Source organism: Euwallacea similis, chromosome 10, assembly GCF_039881205.1.
Source record: "Euwallacea similis isolate ESF13 chromosome 10, ESF131.1, whole genome shotgun sequence".
Taxonomy (NCBI): Eukaryota; Metazoa; Arthropoda; class Insecta; order Coleoptera; family Curculionidae; genus Euwallacea; species Euwallacea similis.
The window spans coordinates 1,212,510-1,232,140 of record NC_089618.1 but is presented as its reverse complement, the minus strand read 5'-3'; the positions used below and the strand labels follow the sequence as shown (position 1 = coordinate 1,232,140).

The 19,631-nt window shown below is 34.6% G+C and overlaps 2 protein-coding genes across 3 annotated transcripts in view; both read right to left on the bottom strand.

Annotated features, from left to right (window-relative positions):
- Nucleotides 1-14,831, bottom strand: part of LOC136411803 (GTP-binding protein REM 1) — a 33,918-nt gene extending 19,087 nt beyond the window's left edge. For both annotated transcript variants that reach the window (XM_066394526.1, XM_066394528.1), the window contains exons 1-3: nt 14,595-14,831; nt 12,271-12,513; nt 5,848-5,868 (exon numbers count right to left, since the gene is read on the bottom strand). In XM_066394526.1, coding sequence (XP_066250623.1) covers nt 5,848-5,868; nt 12,271-12,513; nt 14,595-14,796 — 466 coding nt within the window. In that variant the 5' untranslated portion in view covers nt 14,797-14,831. The remainder of the gene's footprint in view (nt 1-5,847; nt 5,869-12,270; nt 12,514-14,594) is intronic.
- Dci (Dodecenoyl-CoA delta-isomerase) overlaps nt 1-19,631 on the bottom strand; it is a 57,549-nt gene that overhangs the window by 35,765 nt on the left and 2,153 nt on the right. The gene's annotated exons all lie outside the window — the stretch shown is intronic.

Below are 19,631 nucleotides of genomic sequence, written 5' to 3'. Positions count from 1 at the left end.
CTGCTGCTCGCCGCTAATTTCATGGTAAAATCCCTGTAAATATTGAAAGAGACGATTTAAAACTGATGTCTGTGCAGCTCCGCTCATTATTTAAATAGAGCGAAATGCTATTGGGCTTTTGACAGGGGTGCACTTTGGGGAACTGGATAGGCCTTCCTTTTTAAGAGGCTTTTATACGTTGCTGTGCTACTTCACTGCTTTTCAGTAACAGGAAATAGGAATGGGTTATTTCGATTAATAACGAATGCAAGTTGCTTAATATGGCAATTTGCAGTAGCTCGTAAAACGGAATTCTTCAATTTTCAGGATATTCTGTGTAGGGGCTGAAAGAGATCACGAAATAGGAACATCCAGAATCTTGATGCTTTTTCGTTGTTGAAAAGTGCCTCACATTATAACTTTTCAGGAAACTTTCGTACTTAATAACCTGAAGCAAGGCTTCAAGTACTTCCTAGAATTTTAAACCACGAAACAAGGGGGCGAAGTGATTGTATATCGGAATGTAGATGAGATAGTTCTACCTCGTTAAGATACGTTCATAGACCCCATCGAGACGATTTATTAAATATACTTTTAATGGAATTAGTTCTCAAATTCTCGAAATATCACCGGTAAAAATTTGCTAACTGGAAAATCCTCAAAGCATATTTTAAGGATGTACGATCTTTTCCTTTCCTGTTTAGACCCCATAGAATGAGGCCGTGCAATCATTGAACTCGAGGTTCGGCACATGACATTGACTTACAATAAGTCAAGACTGTCAAGGATAATATTGATATGTCAAGGATAATATTGAGTTCGGAAAGTGAAGTTAAAATTTGACAAATGATAACTATTAAAACCTTTGTAAGACTAAATAATAAAGATTCCGAAAATTTGGTTCGTTGATAAATGACAGTTCACACAAAGAGTTTATTATTTATTTAAAAAATGATTTTAAATATATTCTGTAAGTGAAATTCCCATTGAATCGCATCCGAATGGAGAGCCTTGGGTCCACGAAACGAAGAACTTTCGTCAATACACCTAAGGCTTCGTTCACATTAAAATTGCATTAACCATAAAACGCCGATATTTTAACAAAAACAACCCTCAAATACACCTCAAATAACCTCGAACTTTACGCCTTTGTTACAGAAAGTTACATTTCTGTTTTCAAGACTTGAGATAATTTACTTTTTCGTCTGATCTAAACGTCCGGCCTTCGAAAGTTCATTAAAAACTCTCTCAAGTCTAATTAATTGTTTAATAGGAACTGTTTTTAAACAGAAAGAAAAGATAACTCGAAGTAAAAGCAGATCAGAGTTAATTTATTTTAAAATATTTACAAAACTACGATTAATAGTGCGACCATTTTGTTTACTTTTGGTTAAAAATAAGCCTGAAAGTGTTTACAGCAACCTTGCTATCAGAATTTAATAAAAAGTGAAGGTAATTGACGTTTTGACAAATGACAATGAAGTTAAACAACTGAACAAAACTTCTCGTGTAATCACTCAACAATACTCAGGAGTTATGGGTTGTTGATAAATGACCAAAAACTTTTCCTCGAATAAATAGTTTTGTTTTGACAAATCACAGTTCCTCTTAACAAATCTATATATGCTCTTCTGGAAGAAGTTTCCGAAGATATTGAACCGATATATTATCACGTTCCCGGGAGAAAAAGAACTAATTTAAATTTTAATTAATGAAGTTGATAGTTTGACAAATGACAGCACTTATAGGTTAGATTTAGACATGGTACGAATGTCGCTATCTAGAAAAAACACTCCAACGAAATTGGTTTGATAGTAGAAAAGTAATATTCTTATGTCTTCTCAGCAATCAATCGGTAGACTGCTTTTGCTTCTAATTTTCAAAATAACATAATTCGGGGTGAAAGGGCTTGATAGATGCAACAGAGCTGTAAAAACCACCAAGAGCGGACCGCCTTATGAATATATTACAAAAGACAAACAAGAAATCATTCCACTGTAAAGATTCCATTAAGACTTTGGCTAATTGGTTTCCCTTTTTTTAATTTGCTTCGTAAGGGTTCCAGACTAACTGCAGTTTTCTTGCTAGAACAACAACGTTTGTCATTTAGCTTTCTCGGGGAAAAATCCTGGCGTTTTCCTTTATTGTGTCGGCATTGCAGACACCCTGTTAACAAGTCCAATCTAAAGGCCACATCAAACATAAAAGGGGGCTTTCTAGTTTTCTTTTACTTCTGCCAAAACGGCCAATTTACCCCTGGAAAGGCGGTTGTTTTGTCTTTTAATCAACGGCGTTAACTCAATAATTTCCGTCACAAAATGCCCACTTTTATAGTGTTAAAATAAGTTAAAGTAAAGAATGACCGAAGTTAAAGAATGCGAAATTCCCAACAGAGAAATCAATTTTACTCGACAATAGGTAGCAGAATCGAATTGCTCTCAATGCTATCTTACTTTGACTTATGCGATTCCACTTCAGGTAAAGTTGCTTTCCAAACTGGGAAACTGTGTTTATCGTACCAGTGTCGGAACTCTATGGAAAGTTTATTAATTAAGAAAGTTTTGAGATATGAAGGTCTTTAATTCGATGCATCGGGGCCACTCTTCGAAGACCGATGGGCTCAATGGCACATTGGGACCAATTTCTGATTCAGTTGCACATCTCTAATTTTACTTGTTTTATTACATTAAATTGATCAAAGGAGTTCATTGATTAGAGCCAACTACACTTGGATGCTGAAGAGAAATTGAATTATAATTTGGTTTAAGTAATGATTACTCAAATGCTTAATGGTGAGAACGGATTTTAATGTGCTAATATTTGCTCTGCATGGTGGATCAAATTAGAGCAGCCTTCTCCCCGCAACTACCCCAATCGCCACTAGGAAACTGGTGTCTTTCGTTAAGCTGTCATTTAAAGCTGTAACGGAAACTGTTTTCTGCTTAAGTCGTTAGCAACCAGTGAACCAATGTTAATGCCCCCCCTTTGGCGTGCACTCTTGTTCCTTTTTTAATTGCTTAAACTGTCACTTGTCAATGTGAATTGTGCGTTCTTTAGCAGAATCTACCCTTCGCTTCACGTTACAGGTTCTAATTAGAGAAATTGTTCCTTCAAACTGAATCTGCCGGTTTTTGACGTTGGAAATAAGAACCTCGTCTATCATCATTACCGCAAATAGCTTTGTGCAGAAATAAATCTCATCCTCAGGTTCCACGACACCGATTAATTGGTCTTTTAGCGCAATCCCGACACACAAAACCGACAATCCCATTCGATTATACGTTTCCGGAAAATTATCGGCAATTATCGTTCTGCCCTTTGCAGTCCTTCCGGACCCAGCTGTCGTGCTATAAAGGAACATCTGTGTTTCGCCCTTCATAATTTTAGAAAAGTCTGATTTTCTAACTGATTATTTTGTAACTACTGTGGAATGCGAAAGGCGACTTTCGCATGTTAAAATGAGATCATAATATTAGCGGGTGATAAGTGAAGTTTGCGCTCGCATATTAGTATGCAAAATACTTCATGCACACAAGCATCAAAGTTGCTTGTATACATCTTAATTTCTATGACGGCAACAATAAGTTTACGAGCAGCGGGCATTATTTTATTTTTACGGCCCGTCACTCTTGGCAACGGGCCGTAAAGTAAAAATAACGCTTGTTCACTTTTCAACCGCCTTTAATCAACTAACTAGGTATGATATCATTCTGCTAGCATATAGAAGATCGGCGTGAAAAAAAACAACAACCCCCGCTGATCGTAAACTCAATGTTTCCGTCATGGAAACTCAAATGTAAACAGACAGTTTCGATCCATTTGTGCGTGAATAACTATTACATTATTTATCATAAAATGAGTAGTGTGTTTTGTCGGTTCGAAGGCAATAGTAGAAAGTGAGTAAAACGTAGCAAAAATTGACCTTTCCTGCTGCAGCCTCAAAAACAAGATTTCAACTTTAGGGCCGCGCTGGGCCGCTGTATAGAGCAACTGCTGCCTGACGGCAAAACTTGCAAGTAGGAGCTTTATTAGGTTTGAATAACTCCATTTCGCGCCCTACCGAAACTCCATTACTTCTTACTAACTTTATTATCCCGTGGAAAAGCGGCTATCCATAAAAGTGTTTTATACGCGAGTTGAAAATTAAGCATAATGATGAGAACTATCAATCCTCAACATGATAGCCATTATCGACATTCTTTACCCGTGTAAACAAGTTTAATCTTCTCCTGGGGGAGTGCTACGGCTACTCATTGTCGGCAACATTCAACAAGGTTAATTCACTTTACAGAACATATCAACAGCTCTGTCAAAATTAATATATGCGCTTTGTAAAATAATAGTTGCTTCTAAACTTTTAAATGGGTTTTATTGGCTCTCTGTAGTTATTATTGCGTTAATCCGCTAATAATGATGCTCTACGATTACATTAAAACTTCGCTCGTTTCGGATTAAACAAGCAAAAGCTGCTTGTTTTAAGTGCATCACATTAGAAAAGTCAAGTTTCCAAACTTGTTATTAATTTACAAACTTTCTGGCTCTGTATTGTATATATCAGTCGATAATTGACATGCGTAACAGATGTCACTGTAGTTCGTTAACTGTCAACTGTAATACATCAAATAACAATTTGCTGTCATTAATTTATTGTGACGTAATCAGTACGCTGTTTGTCTAAGGTGTATAAGAACGTAGTCCAATATCGACATATTTTAAGAGGCTCTCTCCTTGTCCTTCAATCTAATCTCTAAGTTAAAAAAAAGGTATTGTTCCGAACGAAAAATCTCGCCTCTCCTATTAGCAAATTTTAATTTAAAACTTTTATGCTGCAGCGGAAGCACTTTAAAGGGCAGGTTTCTGCATGTTTGTTGGTTTATTTTTGCCTGTATGAAGCAATTTTATTTTTGAAGACTGCCAGTCTCAAAGAGTTCATATATTAAGTAGTTGCAGATTAAAACTTTTGATTTATAGAAGGGCACAACAATAATAATTTTTAATGGAAAGAGAAAGGTTTAGTCCTTTGAAAACCTAACAACTAACAAGCCTCTGCTTGTTAAATAACAATTGCGCTCTTGAAATTTGAGGAAATGGTCAAAACTATTAGAAGTTTAAAAAATTAAAATTTTGAACGGAAGGAAGTGCAAATTAATTAATGAAACTCGTCCCTGCTGTCTGTGATAGTCAAGACCTAGCTGGTCCCAGTTTAAAAAATCAATATACTTAAAAAATTCTGAAGATGGTAAAAAAATCTCGTACGTCAATGAATTTTGATAAGTCAGCCTCCAATTCAGCTCGTAAAACTTGTAATTCTGACTTTCAAAAATTAGAGGCGTAGCTTGCATCAATGTAAAAAAAGAGAGTAGATCAAAAATCTAGAGACATTCTAAATTATAACTGTAAAAAATTCCTAGAAATTCCAAATAATCTATACTCGAAAACCAGAAGAGTAGACAATTTTATTCGAATCTAAAGAAAACAATTAATATTTCTACCCCAGATGGTTAGCTCAGCGTTTAAAAGCCTCAATTAACAGCATTTTGTTCCTTTGCTTGGTGACACTGAACTGGCCATTATTTCTTAATTTCTTAATCCCTCCTCCCCCACCCCTCCCCCTCTCTTTTTCTTTCTGAAGTCTGGAGGCGGTGGAAGCCTCAACGTCATTATAACGTTCTTTGGGATAATCTTAGGATTGGACGACAAGAAGCTGTTGTGCTGTTAAAGCGACGTCAAATGGATTTTAAATAAGGGTGGTGTTTAATTACTTTTATAGGTTTCTTCGGGATGTTTTCAGGGCCTAACACTTATATACTTAGGTTGATTAACAAAATAAACACGCAAAAAAGCCAAAATAAAACCACGACAACTCACCTGTGTGTTTCGCAAAAATTCCTACAACAAAAAATAAAACTATTAAATGTTTTATGAACCTTAAATATGTATAATGTAGAACATGCTTAAACGTAGCATAAAAAGCCTTTATGTTATTATTTAATCTCGGAATTTATTTATGACGTAAACAATAGGGAAAAGTGAAATAAATTTGGAGAAAGTTTATTTTTTCGGTCTAGTTCTAGAGGCTCATTGTGTTACTCTTAAGGCTGGCTCGTATCGCTTGGCATTGTGCGTTTGTTTTGCCAGGCTTAAAAATAGCTCTATGAAAAACGGAGGAATCTCGGAAAAAGCCATCTCTTTAAAATATTTGAAATAAAAATATGCTACCTTTCGGAAACCTCGCCGAGTACATTCCCATTTCAACCTTTCCACTATAAACCTACGTTCATGTCAATGTTTGCTTTAGACGATAAAACGATCGAGTTCCATAATATTCGAGCTCATCTTTATCGAGGGAATGAAAAATTCACCGAAACATAAGGCCTTTTCTATATTTATTATATTTATGAAACAAACTGAAAGGCATCCGTTATCACCCTCTCACCGAACTTTGGAGTCTTTGTATTTGAACGTTATTCGTACATTTAGACCCACTTAACGGTAAATTAAAAATGTAATTTCTGGCCTAGAAATTGTTAATTAGACTCGTAATGAATTGCATTTCTATGCGGCAAAAGCAGAACTCGGGATAAATTGCTTTTCTGTTTAATTAACCATCCCATCTGTAGTTGCCAGAAAAAATTGTTGTTCCATCCTTTTCACTCCTAGGCTCATCCCTGCAAGAACGGCACTCAGCTACACAAAAATGCCATCTATAGACAAATTTAATGATGGAAAACTGCACGTCACTGGATTGTCGCAGTAGCCTATTTCGCTTTACACCTACAAAGTGATTTATTCTGAACTTACCCATGAATATGCCGATTTAAAATTATTCTATTTCTTGCCTTTGAATTAAGCGCAATGAGATCCCTAATTATTGTTATCTTAGCAGGGAATATTTTACAGACCTTTTTTGCAAAAATACACTAGCGTAGGTCGATTACTGTAACTTCCAATTTTTAAATTTTTTTCTTAAAAGATTAATTCAGATCTCAATAATAAGTATGGGCTAATTTTGTATCTCCCCGAGGTACGCCTCTGTCTTTTTCGGACTGCAATTTTTACGCTAACAAAAGCTGCGTTCTCCGAAATTACAGTGATATACTTTGCTGTGATTCTTCAAAGCGAAATTACCGAAATCGATTTTATGTATTATAGGTTTCATTTAAAAGATTTCTCTTTCGGTAATTGGAAATTGGTTCCCGTGTGAACCCGATTTTTCATTATGCACTCCGAGAAGTTAAATTTGTGCTTCTATAGCAGATATTAGAGTCAAGAGACCTTTTCTAGAAAGTTGCATTGGCGGAGTCTAGTTTGATTATTTAGGTAATTTTCAAAAGTGTTCTTAAATAAAGCCCTATAGATCTCGGGAATAGGGCCAATTAGAACCTCCTTAGAAATGGAGTAATGAAGGTTGTGCAAGTCACAAATAAATTTGCATAAATTGCTTGCGAACAATCTTCAACATGGACATATGGAATGTTATTATCGTACGCCCCTGTATTATACAGGCTGAGTGATGAGGAACTGTACGTGATCCTACCATGGAACAAAATTACTAAGAGCAATATCGAATAAGCATTAAAAAGTTGCTCGCATTTTTTATTATTATTATACAAGAAGTTTTACATGTTTTGTCGAAAAATGATTTTGCGTATAACTTTGTAATGTCAGTTTTTTTTAATTTTCTGGTGAAAGAGTGCACTGTTGTGTAGGAGTAAGATCACGTATTCAGAGTTTTAAAATATCCAGGACCGTCTCCAAAAAATTTAGTAGGTTTTTTTCCAGATTAAAAAAATCACCTTGCATCCAAATTTCCGAAAAAGTACTATACACATTTGCTAAAGATTAGATGAACTAATAGTTATATCCAATCAACAAATTTGTTACACTCTTCATTCATTTGTAAAAAAAACAAAATTTACAAAAATATTATAGTTTTAGATATTTGGATATACCTATCATCCTTATCTTGAATACACTGTAGTTTAAAATCAAATATTACAATTAATAACAAAACGCAAGACTGTAATATTTAGTGGAATCATAATGGAAAAAATAATTTAAAACATACATAACAATTTAAAATTAAAATAATGAGGGAAAAGAAAAAGAACACTGTGAGTGACAAATATGTTGACTGAGTGTAACTATTAGTTCATCTAACTTTTAGCTAATGTGCATAGCACTTTTTTTGGTCTGGAAAAAACTTAGTAAATTTTTTGAACACGACACTGAATTTTTTGAACTCTGAATATATCATTTTACGTATATACCACAGTATACTCTTCCACCAGAAAATAAAAAAAGCAAGTTGACGTTACAAAGTTATAGCCAAAACCATTTTTCGACGAAATGTGTAAAACTTCCTGTACAATAAAAATAAAAAATGTGAGCAATTTGTTAATGCTCATTTGATATTCCTCTTAGTAATCTTGTTCTATGGTAGAACTATGTACAGTTCCTCGTGACTCACCCTGTATATTATGTGATAAATTAAAGCTCTCATTTGAATATTCTCTAACATGTTTATTTGTTCTATTTTTCGAATTCAGAGCATTGCATTTGAAGTTGTTTTGTCAATTAAAATTTTCCTATTTTTGCCATAAAAAAATTAGTCAGACGTTCTAGACGAAGTTTACTTGGAAACTTGCAGTCTAACTTCGGTGCGGCCTTTACTTTAGACCAAACTTGCCCCCCAGGTGTTGCTGTTTTATAGAGGATTTTCAAAAACCGTCTATAATTTGAAAAATGACTAAGTAATACCTTTGAACCATGTCCTGGATGTCACTTTTTTTTTTCATGTAACTATAGCGGCGTATTTTACTGGGCAAATTTCCCAAAATTGTTTTTTACCGTGTTTATTTAAAAGTTGTCTATATCTCCAACAGGAACCAATTTGGGCTGTTGTTTAATCAGGAATATTTGAAAAAAAAGTCTCAACCAAACAATGCTAATTGGCACATGTCTAGTTCCTATAAAAAATCTCTCTTGGCACTTTGCTCCTATTTTTACATCATTAACACCTCATTACGCTTTGATGACTTGCCTGTCGAGAATCCCCCGTGATTTGGTTGATTGTGTTTACGTCGTGTAAAAATGTGACCACTATTATTTCTACGTATAAAATCACTAAAACCCGTGCGAAAAGAGGAATTTTGACTTGTAAATATTCGCTTTGTTGTATATTTTTGTAAGTGGTTAATTGGGAAATTCTCGAAATCGTCTCACGACCCACTTTTCCCACGGTTATTTGTATGCCACCTTGACACCTATCCAGAGATTAAAAATCACCATCGGTTATTTTAGTGTTATTCGCGTAAATTTACCTTAGAGCATATCGTTTTAATTGAATTATCGGGCCATATGTTATAATCAGCACGTTTGAGGCTGTTTATTTTGACTAGAGAGCTCATCATGACCGCTAATTTATGGTCAATTTTCGAGACTTTTGGATAAATCCTCTAGAGTAACGTAAACCACAGTATATTAAAAACTTTTAAGTATCTGTGGGAGGCTTTAATTGTCTGGCTTTCCCAGCTATCAGCCCTGGTTTGCGCCTGGCGATAGAGGAACTGAAAACCTTGCTGTACGCCTATGTGTATTTACTTATTATCTCCATTCTCAATGTGAAGGACAACTACTCAATGATACTTGGTTTACTATGTATAAGGAATCTTTTATTTGCGTTGATGTTGAATGAACGCCTCTGATTTTCATTAATGGAATTTTGGGTCTCCAATTCAAATTTTTTAAAATTTTAACTTAAAAAATCTTGTTTTTCATATCTGATGATCGGCTGCATTCTCCTGCCTACGCCGCTAGTTTCTATCAAAGCCGAATTCCTTATTATAAGCGTTACACAGAATTTCAGTGACGTGTTTTGTTCTGCATCTGTTCTGCGACAATTTCAAAATTTACCTAAAAACAATACTTTTTTTATTTGATGATTTGCAACTTTCCACGTCTCGCTTCCCGCACTTCCCTAAGTTTTACCCAGTCAAAATACCAATTGCTGCTTTAACACAGTAACATATTGAATTGATACATACCAATTACAGTGGCGTATCTTGCCCCGCATCTATGTTACAAATTTACAAAATTTGATTAAAAAATCCACTTTTTTCTATAAAATTTGCTGATTCTATTATAACTGCGCGCGCTTCTGATACTTTACAGTGAATATAATTATTAAAAATCTACAGAGACATTAGTGCGCTTCGTTCTAATCTTTCAAAATGATTTTTCTACAATTCGCGACTAAAATACTTTTGGCACGCCTTGTCCCTAGTGGAAAATAGTTTAAAGAAACATTTTGCAAAAATTCAGTGGCGTGTCCCACTCGGGTTCTCCAAAACGAATTTTGCAAATTTACTAATTAAAAAACTCATTTCAACTGTTGTAATCGTCGATGTAGAAACGAGTTCCTACCATTGTACGTGAAATGAAAACTCATTTAATATCTGTGCACGTCCATGGCTTTTTCTTCGAGGACTATATTCATTACATTTTCTCTACATTAAAAAGAGGTATTCAGTATGAAATTTTAAAAATTGCGTTGAATCAAACCTACATTCACCTTGCTTTTCATAATTTGTGCAAATTGGCAATTATGATGTGCAATTCTAGTATTGAGGTGTCATCAATAAAGATGGTGCTACGAACTCTATTTTTAGAGCAAAAGGAGTTTAACAGAGGAATTTTAAGAATATTTCAATACTTGATTATTATAAATTGACTTGCTACTTCTGTTTTTTTACCCTGCCCTTGAGCTCTAATTTTAGCTTCCTTAGAGGCAATTTCAAGTCTTTTTAACGTGAACAATTGGGGCGCGGTCTGTTTCTGACATACAAAGTGCAACTTGGTAGTGGATTGGTTTTTAATCTCGATTTTTTTAATGGCTTCTCCATTAATGGAGAATGCAATTTTTTGCTGCAAACGTCGCTAGTTTATGCACATTTGTAATATTTAAAATAGGGTGTCAACAATTCGTCCCGAGTCGTAAACCTAAAGTAACCAACATACAGGAAAACACTTAAAATTTGTTTATGGTTTGTCGTATTTGCTCTTGGCGGATTTCGTGTTTATTATTGTTAACATGCGAACTTTGAGGATTTCGATCGAGGTCGGTCGAAAATAGCTCCTAACGGCGGTTCAATTGCAATTTCTCCTCTCTCCTCCACCGGGAGGCAACAACTACTATTTAATAATAATTCGCGAAAGTTATGGTTTATATTAACTAATCGCCCACATCAAATCGGCCTAAATCAGTTTTAATGCCAGGATATTTTCGTTTCCTTCAGTGTGTTGTCAAAGAGCCAAAAACGGTGGCACTTCCTAGTAACATCGGCGATTTTATTGTCATCGAAGTCGTGCATTCACCTACGAAAATAGCCATGCTTTTCTTTGGAAAATCAAATTGTTTACACATCTTTAAAACCTGCGAAACAAGAGCAATTTCGATTCGGGGAAACGTTGCAGCACTCTCAATGGCGTCACAACAAAACTGTCAATTATAAGGTTGCCCTCTCAATGTCATTTACCGGCATACTAGATTCCATCATTCTTGAGTAGCTCAAAAGGTGCTTACAATGGGAAACCAGGGCAAACTACGCCACTGAAATATTATAAGATGCTATTTTAGAATGTTTTATTTCTTTTCCGTGAATAATCTGATCAAAGGCGCCATTGTAATTCTACAAATTAAGTTGGCGTTTTCGTCCTAAAGGCGTATTTAAATCACGTCCCAAGTTACCAACTAACAGGATCTAAAGGTTCGCTTTGATGGAACTGTGGGACCTAAGTACCTACTCAACTGCAACTTCAATGAAGAGCTCGTCCAATCAACCCGGGGCGTCGGTTATAATTTTCTAGGTAGGCGTCTATTGAAATACTAAGGACTCATAGTTTGGATCAATATTTAAAAAGAGTCTAAATAAATGTATGCCACTGTAGTTTCGAAAATTGTATTTTTGAATATTCATGATTGCAGAACACACTGCAGTAATCAAATCAGAGGCGTGCCAGGATTATTTTATAATTTATAGCAGACGAATGTTATAATTTTTAGGATTACGTTCTACCAGTAATTAGTGCTTTAGAAAAAAGTGTGTTCCATCGCTGTTTTTACAATATATTCATTACGAGTCAGTGGTGTAGTGAGGCAAAAATATTCAATTTAATTCAGTTTAATAATCAGACACATTCAGCTTCTTTGCGCTGCATTTTTTTTATGTAACAAAGCAAATACTTAAAACTACATTACCAAAAACTCTTGACGGAATGGGCATATTTTACCTTTAGATGTGAAACTAAAACTCCTCAACCTATAGCTGTCCTCATCCTCCTCTCCCTCGGTATTGCTGTGACTGGCACTCGCCTTTTTTGTCTCTGGCACGTCCAGAAAAGCGGTAGACTTTCTCTGGTACACAGAAGTACCTCTTCGCTGTGACCCTTTCCTGCGGATATTGGGGGAGATATCAGGGGTTGAGTCTTCGGTTAGTTTAGGTTCGCTGTTGGATTGAACTCTGTCTGCGTTAGCTGAAACGATAAGAATAAAATATTTTATTGGGTGAATTTCTACAGACAAAATTAAACTAGATATAGATAAGAGTTCATCCAGGAATTTAGAATTCATATAACTTTCAAAGCATTATATTCTGGGAGAAAGATTTAACTTGTCGCCCTTTAAGCAACATATTAATAAATTCTGTAATTCATCGCACCTAAAGCACTGAGAAAAATCTCAAATACTTAATTTTTTGGCTTAAAAAACAGTGGAGTAGGTAATGTTGACATTTTTTTAAAAGTTGAAGTTAAAAATGCTGTTAAAGCGATATTTTCATATCTCCCTTACTATGACTGAATTAATTACGTTCTCTACTGAAGTGTTCAGGTGAACACGAAAATTTCTTCCAATAGATTCCTATAAATGTTCTATATACTATATAACTCTGGACACAAAGTGCAATAGCGTAGCAATTTTAGTAGGATATTGCCAAATTATTGAAAATGAAGTAGTTGGAAATTTAATAAGTTGACACCTTCCAAACCCTAAGTTCATTAATTTCGCACGCCACTGACCTTCGCAGTAGAGCATGAATATTTCGTCGAAGAGATTCCTATAAAATTTTAATCTCTGGATGTAAAATTCAGCGGCGTAAATATTTTTGAGGGCACATTGCGGAATGTATAAAATGAATTCTGTACGCCACTGAGGCACATCGAAACAATTCTTGCAGAGAAATTCCTATAAATATTTCATCTCTTGGGCTGAAACCTTTAGGCGAATATGGAAATTTTGCGAAGAAATTCTTGTTTCCTTAGTATAAAATATAGTGAGGTCGATACCTCAGCAGCAACTTTACAAATTATTAATAAAAAAGGGAAAAACGGAAAAATTATATATATTAACCCCTTTTAAATCTTAAATAAACACTCTACTTCACTCAAGCCGTTCGAAGAGTATGCAAATCTTTGTAAAGCGATTTATGTCGATTTTTCTCCTCTTTTGTATAAAGTACAGTGACGTAGGAAAGTGACATATATTTAAAAAAAATTAAATCAATCAAGTTAATCCCAGAATTAATTATTCTACGCCAGTGAAATAATCAAGGAATCTGCCAATTTTAAAGGAGATTCATATTTCCATCAGTGGTGTAGAGAGTTTTGCAGGAACTTCATAAATTAATGAAATTGGAGATACTGAAAGTGATACTCATCTCAGGAATACTTGATATCCAGGCTTCATATTAATTTCAACACAGTTTCATCCGTTTCGCTTGCAATCTAATACAGATTTTCTTAGTCTTGATTTATTGAGGTTTCGATGGCATCATATTATTTTAAAGCAATCATCCATGCCTAAAGATAAGCAATGGATTTGGCTGGAGGGAGCTTCAGGTCATGTGCTCCACAAGATGGTACTTTGGGAGCTAATTAAATGAAAAATTACCACCTTACAAGCTCTCAGGAAATTAACGCCTCACAATGAAACCCACAGGAGATATAATGAGGTCGTTAACTTTTCCAGGAGTCATTTTAAGTAGATTTTAGATCATTCCAGAACTTGGATTAAATTCACATCTTCCAGGAGTTAGGATAATGTTTGATTTTTAATAATTTCCTTTATATTTGAGAAAAAAATTGTTAATTTCATTAAGTGAAATATACACCTTATCAATTGGATTTCGTAGAAACATAAAAGAACTTCTTTTCTCGAATAGGTAAAGTTTTATCCAAAGTTCTTAGAAGTGTTTATGTCATGAAAATTGTATTTTCTAGAAGAAAGTACAAACAACTTTTAATACCGTTTTCGGAAAGTTCTTCTGATTCCAACTGGTTAATTCTGACTGACAAAACCGCTCCGTATTAATTCAGACCAGAAGTAGACTCGAAGGCATTAGATTCGCAACTTTTCCAGGAGGACAAGTTCCAGCTTTTATTAATTTTCAAATTTGTAAATTGTTGTATCAAGTTTCGAGACCTATGAGATAAGGATCATGTCTTAGATATTTCCAGAACTTATCGTTTTGAGGGTTTCAGTTAGTAAAGGGTTTTCAAGACAATGTAGAACGTTTGAAAATTAAAAAAATTTTAATCTTTCAAATTAAAAATGTTACCTTGTTGAGCAGTTCGATTCCTTACGCTTCTTCTATTGGTCATCCGAGCACTTTGGGATCGGGTGGCGGGTCGCCTCCTCCTCTGGATCGGGGTTCCGTCTCCCGCTGGCGGGATAGCCTCCATACTGGAACTACCGGTGGCGCAAATCGAGGCCGATCGGCCTTTCGTTCGGGGAACGCGTTGCGGCCTATCGTCCGTCATGGCGAAAACTGACGCCGGCGAGGAGCGTCGCGACGCCACCGTTTGCATTTTGATGACGAGCTGGACAACGTTGCCGAATTGTGGATGCAGTTTGCTGCGTCTGCTTTAGGGCTCCGGTGATCCCAAAAAGGGCTTTGGGTAACCAGATTTATTCGGGAATAAAATTGAATTAATCGTGTTTGGTCTTTCTGGAAGGCACTCCATTATGTATATAGTCGTCAGAATTGATGGTTTTTAAATTGCCTGGGATGCAATCCCTTCGGGTCTGCACTCTGCTAAATTTCATCCAACATTTTTCCCGAAATATCAAGAAATTTATCAAAAAGCTGGAATTTCTCTTAACACCTGGAAAACAATAACCTAACGCCGTGGAGCCTGCCAATACCAAAATGGCTGGGAGTCGCTTTGTGGAAAAAAGCTTTGTGTTCTGAAATGAATTTATGTCGTAGATATGAAATAGCATTGCTAGAAGTACATGTACAGGGTGATCCACGTAAGTTGATCCACTACCTTATCTCAAAAACCCTAACGTTTAGAAAAAAAAGTTTAATATAAAAGTTATTCATTTGTTTATGAACTTTTATTTCTTAATATTTTCAAAGTTACAAGGTGGGACAGAAAATAGTAGCGTGACAAAAACACATTTTTTTAAATAGAATACCCTATACGTATTTTGTTAAAAATACTAATTCTGCTTGTAACTATAAATATTTTTTGTTATTACAAAATATGAACATTTTTTAGCAGCTTTTGAGTTAATCAAATTTAAATTAAAGATTGAAGGTTAAATTTAGCTTTTTAAAATTCTCAATAAATTCACATAGTATTAATTAAATCGTTTGAAAATTTGTCCAGTTGAAAACGAATGATCGTTCTATTAGAACATATTTTTATTTTTTTCGAAATTTTATACAGAGTGTGAAAAAAATATCCAAATTTTTCATATTTCAAGTGCCTCAAACTCGATTTTTTTAATGGAACACGCTGTATTTTTTAAAATGAATTCTTCTTTTAATTCCTTTTGATCAAAAAATGTGTTATATATCTAAATCGAAGAGATCTTACATATTAGCTAATTAATATTAAACACCATTTTTTCTATTTAAATTACTAATTACATATTTATTTGGTAACTCATTAGTAATGTATCAATCTAAAATGTATTTAATGTTGAGCAAAGTGGGCCATAAGGTAATTGTAAACTTAAACGCCTTATGACATAATTGAGATAAATTTATCTTCTTAAATTTATTTATTCACTGAACACATATAAACTTCCAATGTTTAGATTTAATTCACTAGCTCTGCAGGGGAAAATACCTCCGCAAAATTCCACCGCTTATTTTTTCCAATTTATTCTTCTTGATGTCGATTTCATCGATTTCCGCCTTTAAATCACCCACTTTTATGGAGAATATTAAGGGATATAAGCGGTTTGACCGATTCCGCAAAAAGCGAGAACTTGGCGTTACAGTTCTCTTCCGTTTCGGTTTCCCCCAAATTTTCTCAAAATTTTTACATAAATTGTAGACACTTGAGTATTTCCTACTTCCTTCACATTTTTTAAATGGACCATTGTGGAATATAAATCTAAACTTTTAGATTAATTTGTGGCACTCTACAGCGAGCCGAATTCATTTTCACACGGCAATTTTGCCTTCCTTAACTTGGTAACTCTTGGTTTTGATTTATGAATTAAATACTTAAGGGATATCAACTTCACACATTACGGGGAACTTACCACTTACCGTGAATACGTTTTTTCATATATTTATGCTTACGTATACACACGTTTACGTATATGCTTCAAATGTAACAAGAAGCATTTAAATGTAATCGCATATACCGAGTGTCTTTTTAAAAACTTGTCACGCTCCAGATTTCGAGAAGCGTAACCTAAAGTTAAAAATGCTGAGATACATCGACCTTAGAATGGAATGGGAAGGACGAAAAAAATTTCCACCCTCCGATTGACAATATCACAGGGGTGGCAACCCTTTCGTTTTTTGAATAGGGAACATGAATTAAATGACACATCATTTTAAAGGTTTTCCAATTCTCTCAACCGCCATGTCAAAATGTTAGTATTTTTATTCAAAATTTTTCATAATTTTTTACTTTTCAGGAGATATTTGAAATGCATTCCATTATTCTCCATGTAATAATACAAATGGTCTTTAAATTTTCGCCACACTTCTTCAAACATCTGTTGTGGAATGATATAAGAAGTTTATAAAATTCTTCAACGTTATTCTTAAATATTCTGTACACAAGTCGCGTAAATCACATTTTTAAGGTATCTCCAAAGGAAAAAGTCGAGAGGTGTAAGGTCGGGAGATCTTCCTGGCCACTTGATGGTACCTCCTCTACCAATCTATCTTCCAGGAAAGTTATTGTCACGAAACAGTCAAACCAGTAAAATATAATGAGGAGAGGCACCATCCTGTTGAAAATGTAGTAAATCCTCGTTCAACATTGGGCGTCTATTACCATCCAACTGATTATCCAGAGAATCCGTGATTAAGGGATTAATTAAATCCTAAAGCAGATCGAAGTACTGTTGTTCGTTTAAATTGCTATCAATGAATATTGGTCTGATAATTGCATTTCTAAGAATTCCTGCCCAAACATTAAGTTTTTGTGGCAATTGAGTATGTCCTTACAGGAACTGACAGGGATGTGTATCATTCCAAAAACGACAGTTGTGTCAGTTAACTTCCCCATTAAAAAAAATAATAATAATTCTCATCATTGAAGCAAATATTCTTGACTAGATTGGGAAATTCATTAATACAATGGCTCATTTCTTCACAAAATTAAATTCTCCTATCAGAATTATCTTCTGTAAGCTGCTGGTGAATTTGAAGCTTGTAAGAATGAAACTTGTGCATCTCCAACACCTTACGAACTGAGCTGTTAGATAATCCAGTTACTGAAGAAATCGTTCTTAAGGAGCTGGTGGCTTCTGCAGCAAACAGCCCTAACACTTCAATTTGGGTGTTATCGTGCAAAATCCGGTTATTTATTCGCTTCACATTAGACACTGATCCAATGTTTGTGAATTTATGAACTAAATACTTAACATGCTAATGATTTAAATTCTTACCAGGATTATTCTGATTGAAAATCCTGGCCGTTGCTCTAACACACCGGTGTCGCGCTCCACACAAAAAAATTATTTCAAACCTTTCTTCCAAGGAGTGAACTATTTTTACACTAACAATAACTGCATTGCTTTGATTATTTCTCAGTAACGCTATTTTACTAGAACTGATGCGGTTCCCAATAATAAAATACCTGCATACTGCGATAAATAATAATAAAAAAGCCATGAAAAAATTGTCTCCTAAGTGGGCACAGAGCGGTCTTTTTTGTTCATTCTTCTTTCGATCATTTCATGGAATTACCTATTATTTCAACTAAATTTAAATAAAAATACCAACATTTTCGCACGGTTGTTTAGAGAATTAGAAGACCTTTAAAATGATGTGCCACTTGACCCATGTCCCCTGTTTACAGAAACGAAGAGGTTGCCACTCCTGCGATGTTGTCGATCGGGGGTGAGAACTTTTTTCGTTCTTCGTCTTCTCCCTTCATTCTACGGTCGACATATTTCAGCATTTTTAATTTTAGTTTACGCTTCTAGAAATCTAGAGGTGGTAAGTTTTAAAAAATACACCCCGTATAGTACAAATTACGTAACTTTTTATCACAAAATATGTCGCAAAATGTAAGAATTGAGAGTCGTTTTACGGAAAATGTCAAGTCATATAAATTTAATATGCTAAAAAATAATAAAGATACATTTGAATGTCTAAACTCAACATCATTTTGTTCCATGACTGCTGCTTAATTTATTGACGCTTTCCGGTTAACAGCAAATATTCTTAAAGCGTTAATTTTCGTTAACTTTTGTTGCTTTTTGATGTTTTAAACCTATGTTTTCTTTGTTCATCAACTTTCGCGGTGAAACACTGTTTTTTTTCAGAACTAAAATAGTGCTCCTGGTGATTTATTATCGGCGTTGTTATTGTTATTGTTGGTATAATGCCCATGTTCTTAAACAATCGGCTTGAGAAGCTTGTAGCGTTCCTTATCCTATTATGAAAGGAAATTGGAAAATAACGGACCCTTATTATCATTGAATTCAGTTAAAGAGGTAAATTAAATTTTTCTAATGTCTTTATTCAGAACATTTCCTCTTAAAACGCCCACTGATACATCATCGACCAAATTATTATGCCTTAAGATTTGTTAATTTTTTAGCAATACAGATTATTGTTATTATTACTTTTTTGTTCATTGGTATGATAATTATTTGCTCTAAATTTAACAATACTGTTAAATGTTGCTAAATACTGATAGCGCTCTGCCAATACCTGACAAATTCCTGCAATATACTAATTTTGAAAAGATGTGGCATCGATGTTGGTATAAAGCCTGTGACGTAAACAAAAACTTAAGTGATTTTTGCTTTATGTATGTATGTATGTATACATATACAGGGTATTATAAATTCGACCCTCACCATTGGGATCTCGGAAACTAGAAGAGATACGAAGAAGATTAAATGGGGGCAAAGTTGCGGAATCTAGCGCTTGATCGAATACCATTTTCAAAATTTTAATTTTCCGAGTACTTTCGAAGATATCCGAGAAAAACTAAAAATTGGAGAATCAATTTTTATCGTTATTTGACAAGGGAGATTAGTTCTGTCATATAGTGCGAACAAAAGAAAGTCTTTCGATGGAGTCAAGGCCAACTATGTAATATTTCTTTTTATTTAAATATTTCGACTTTTAAAAAAGTAAACTATAAGAAGTTCTATATCAATG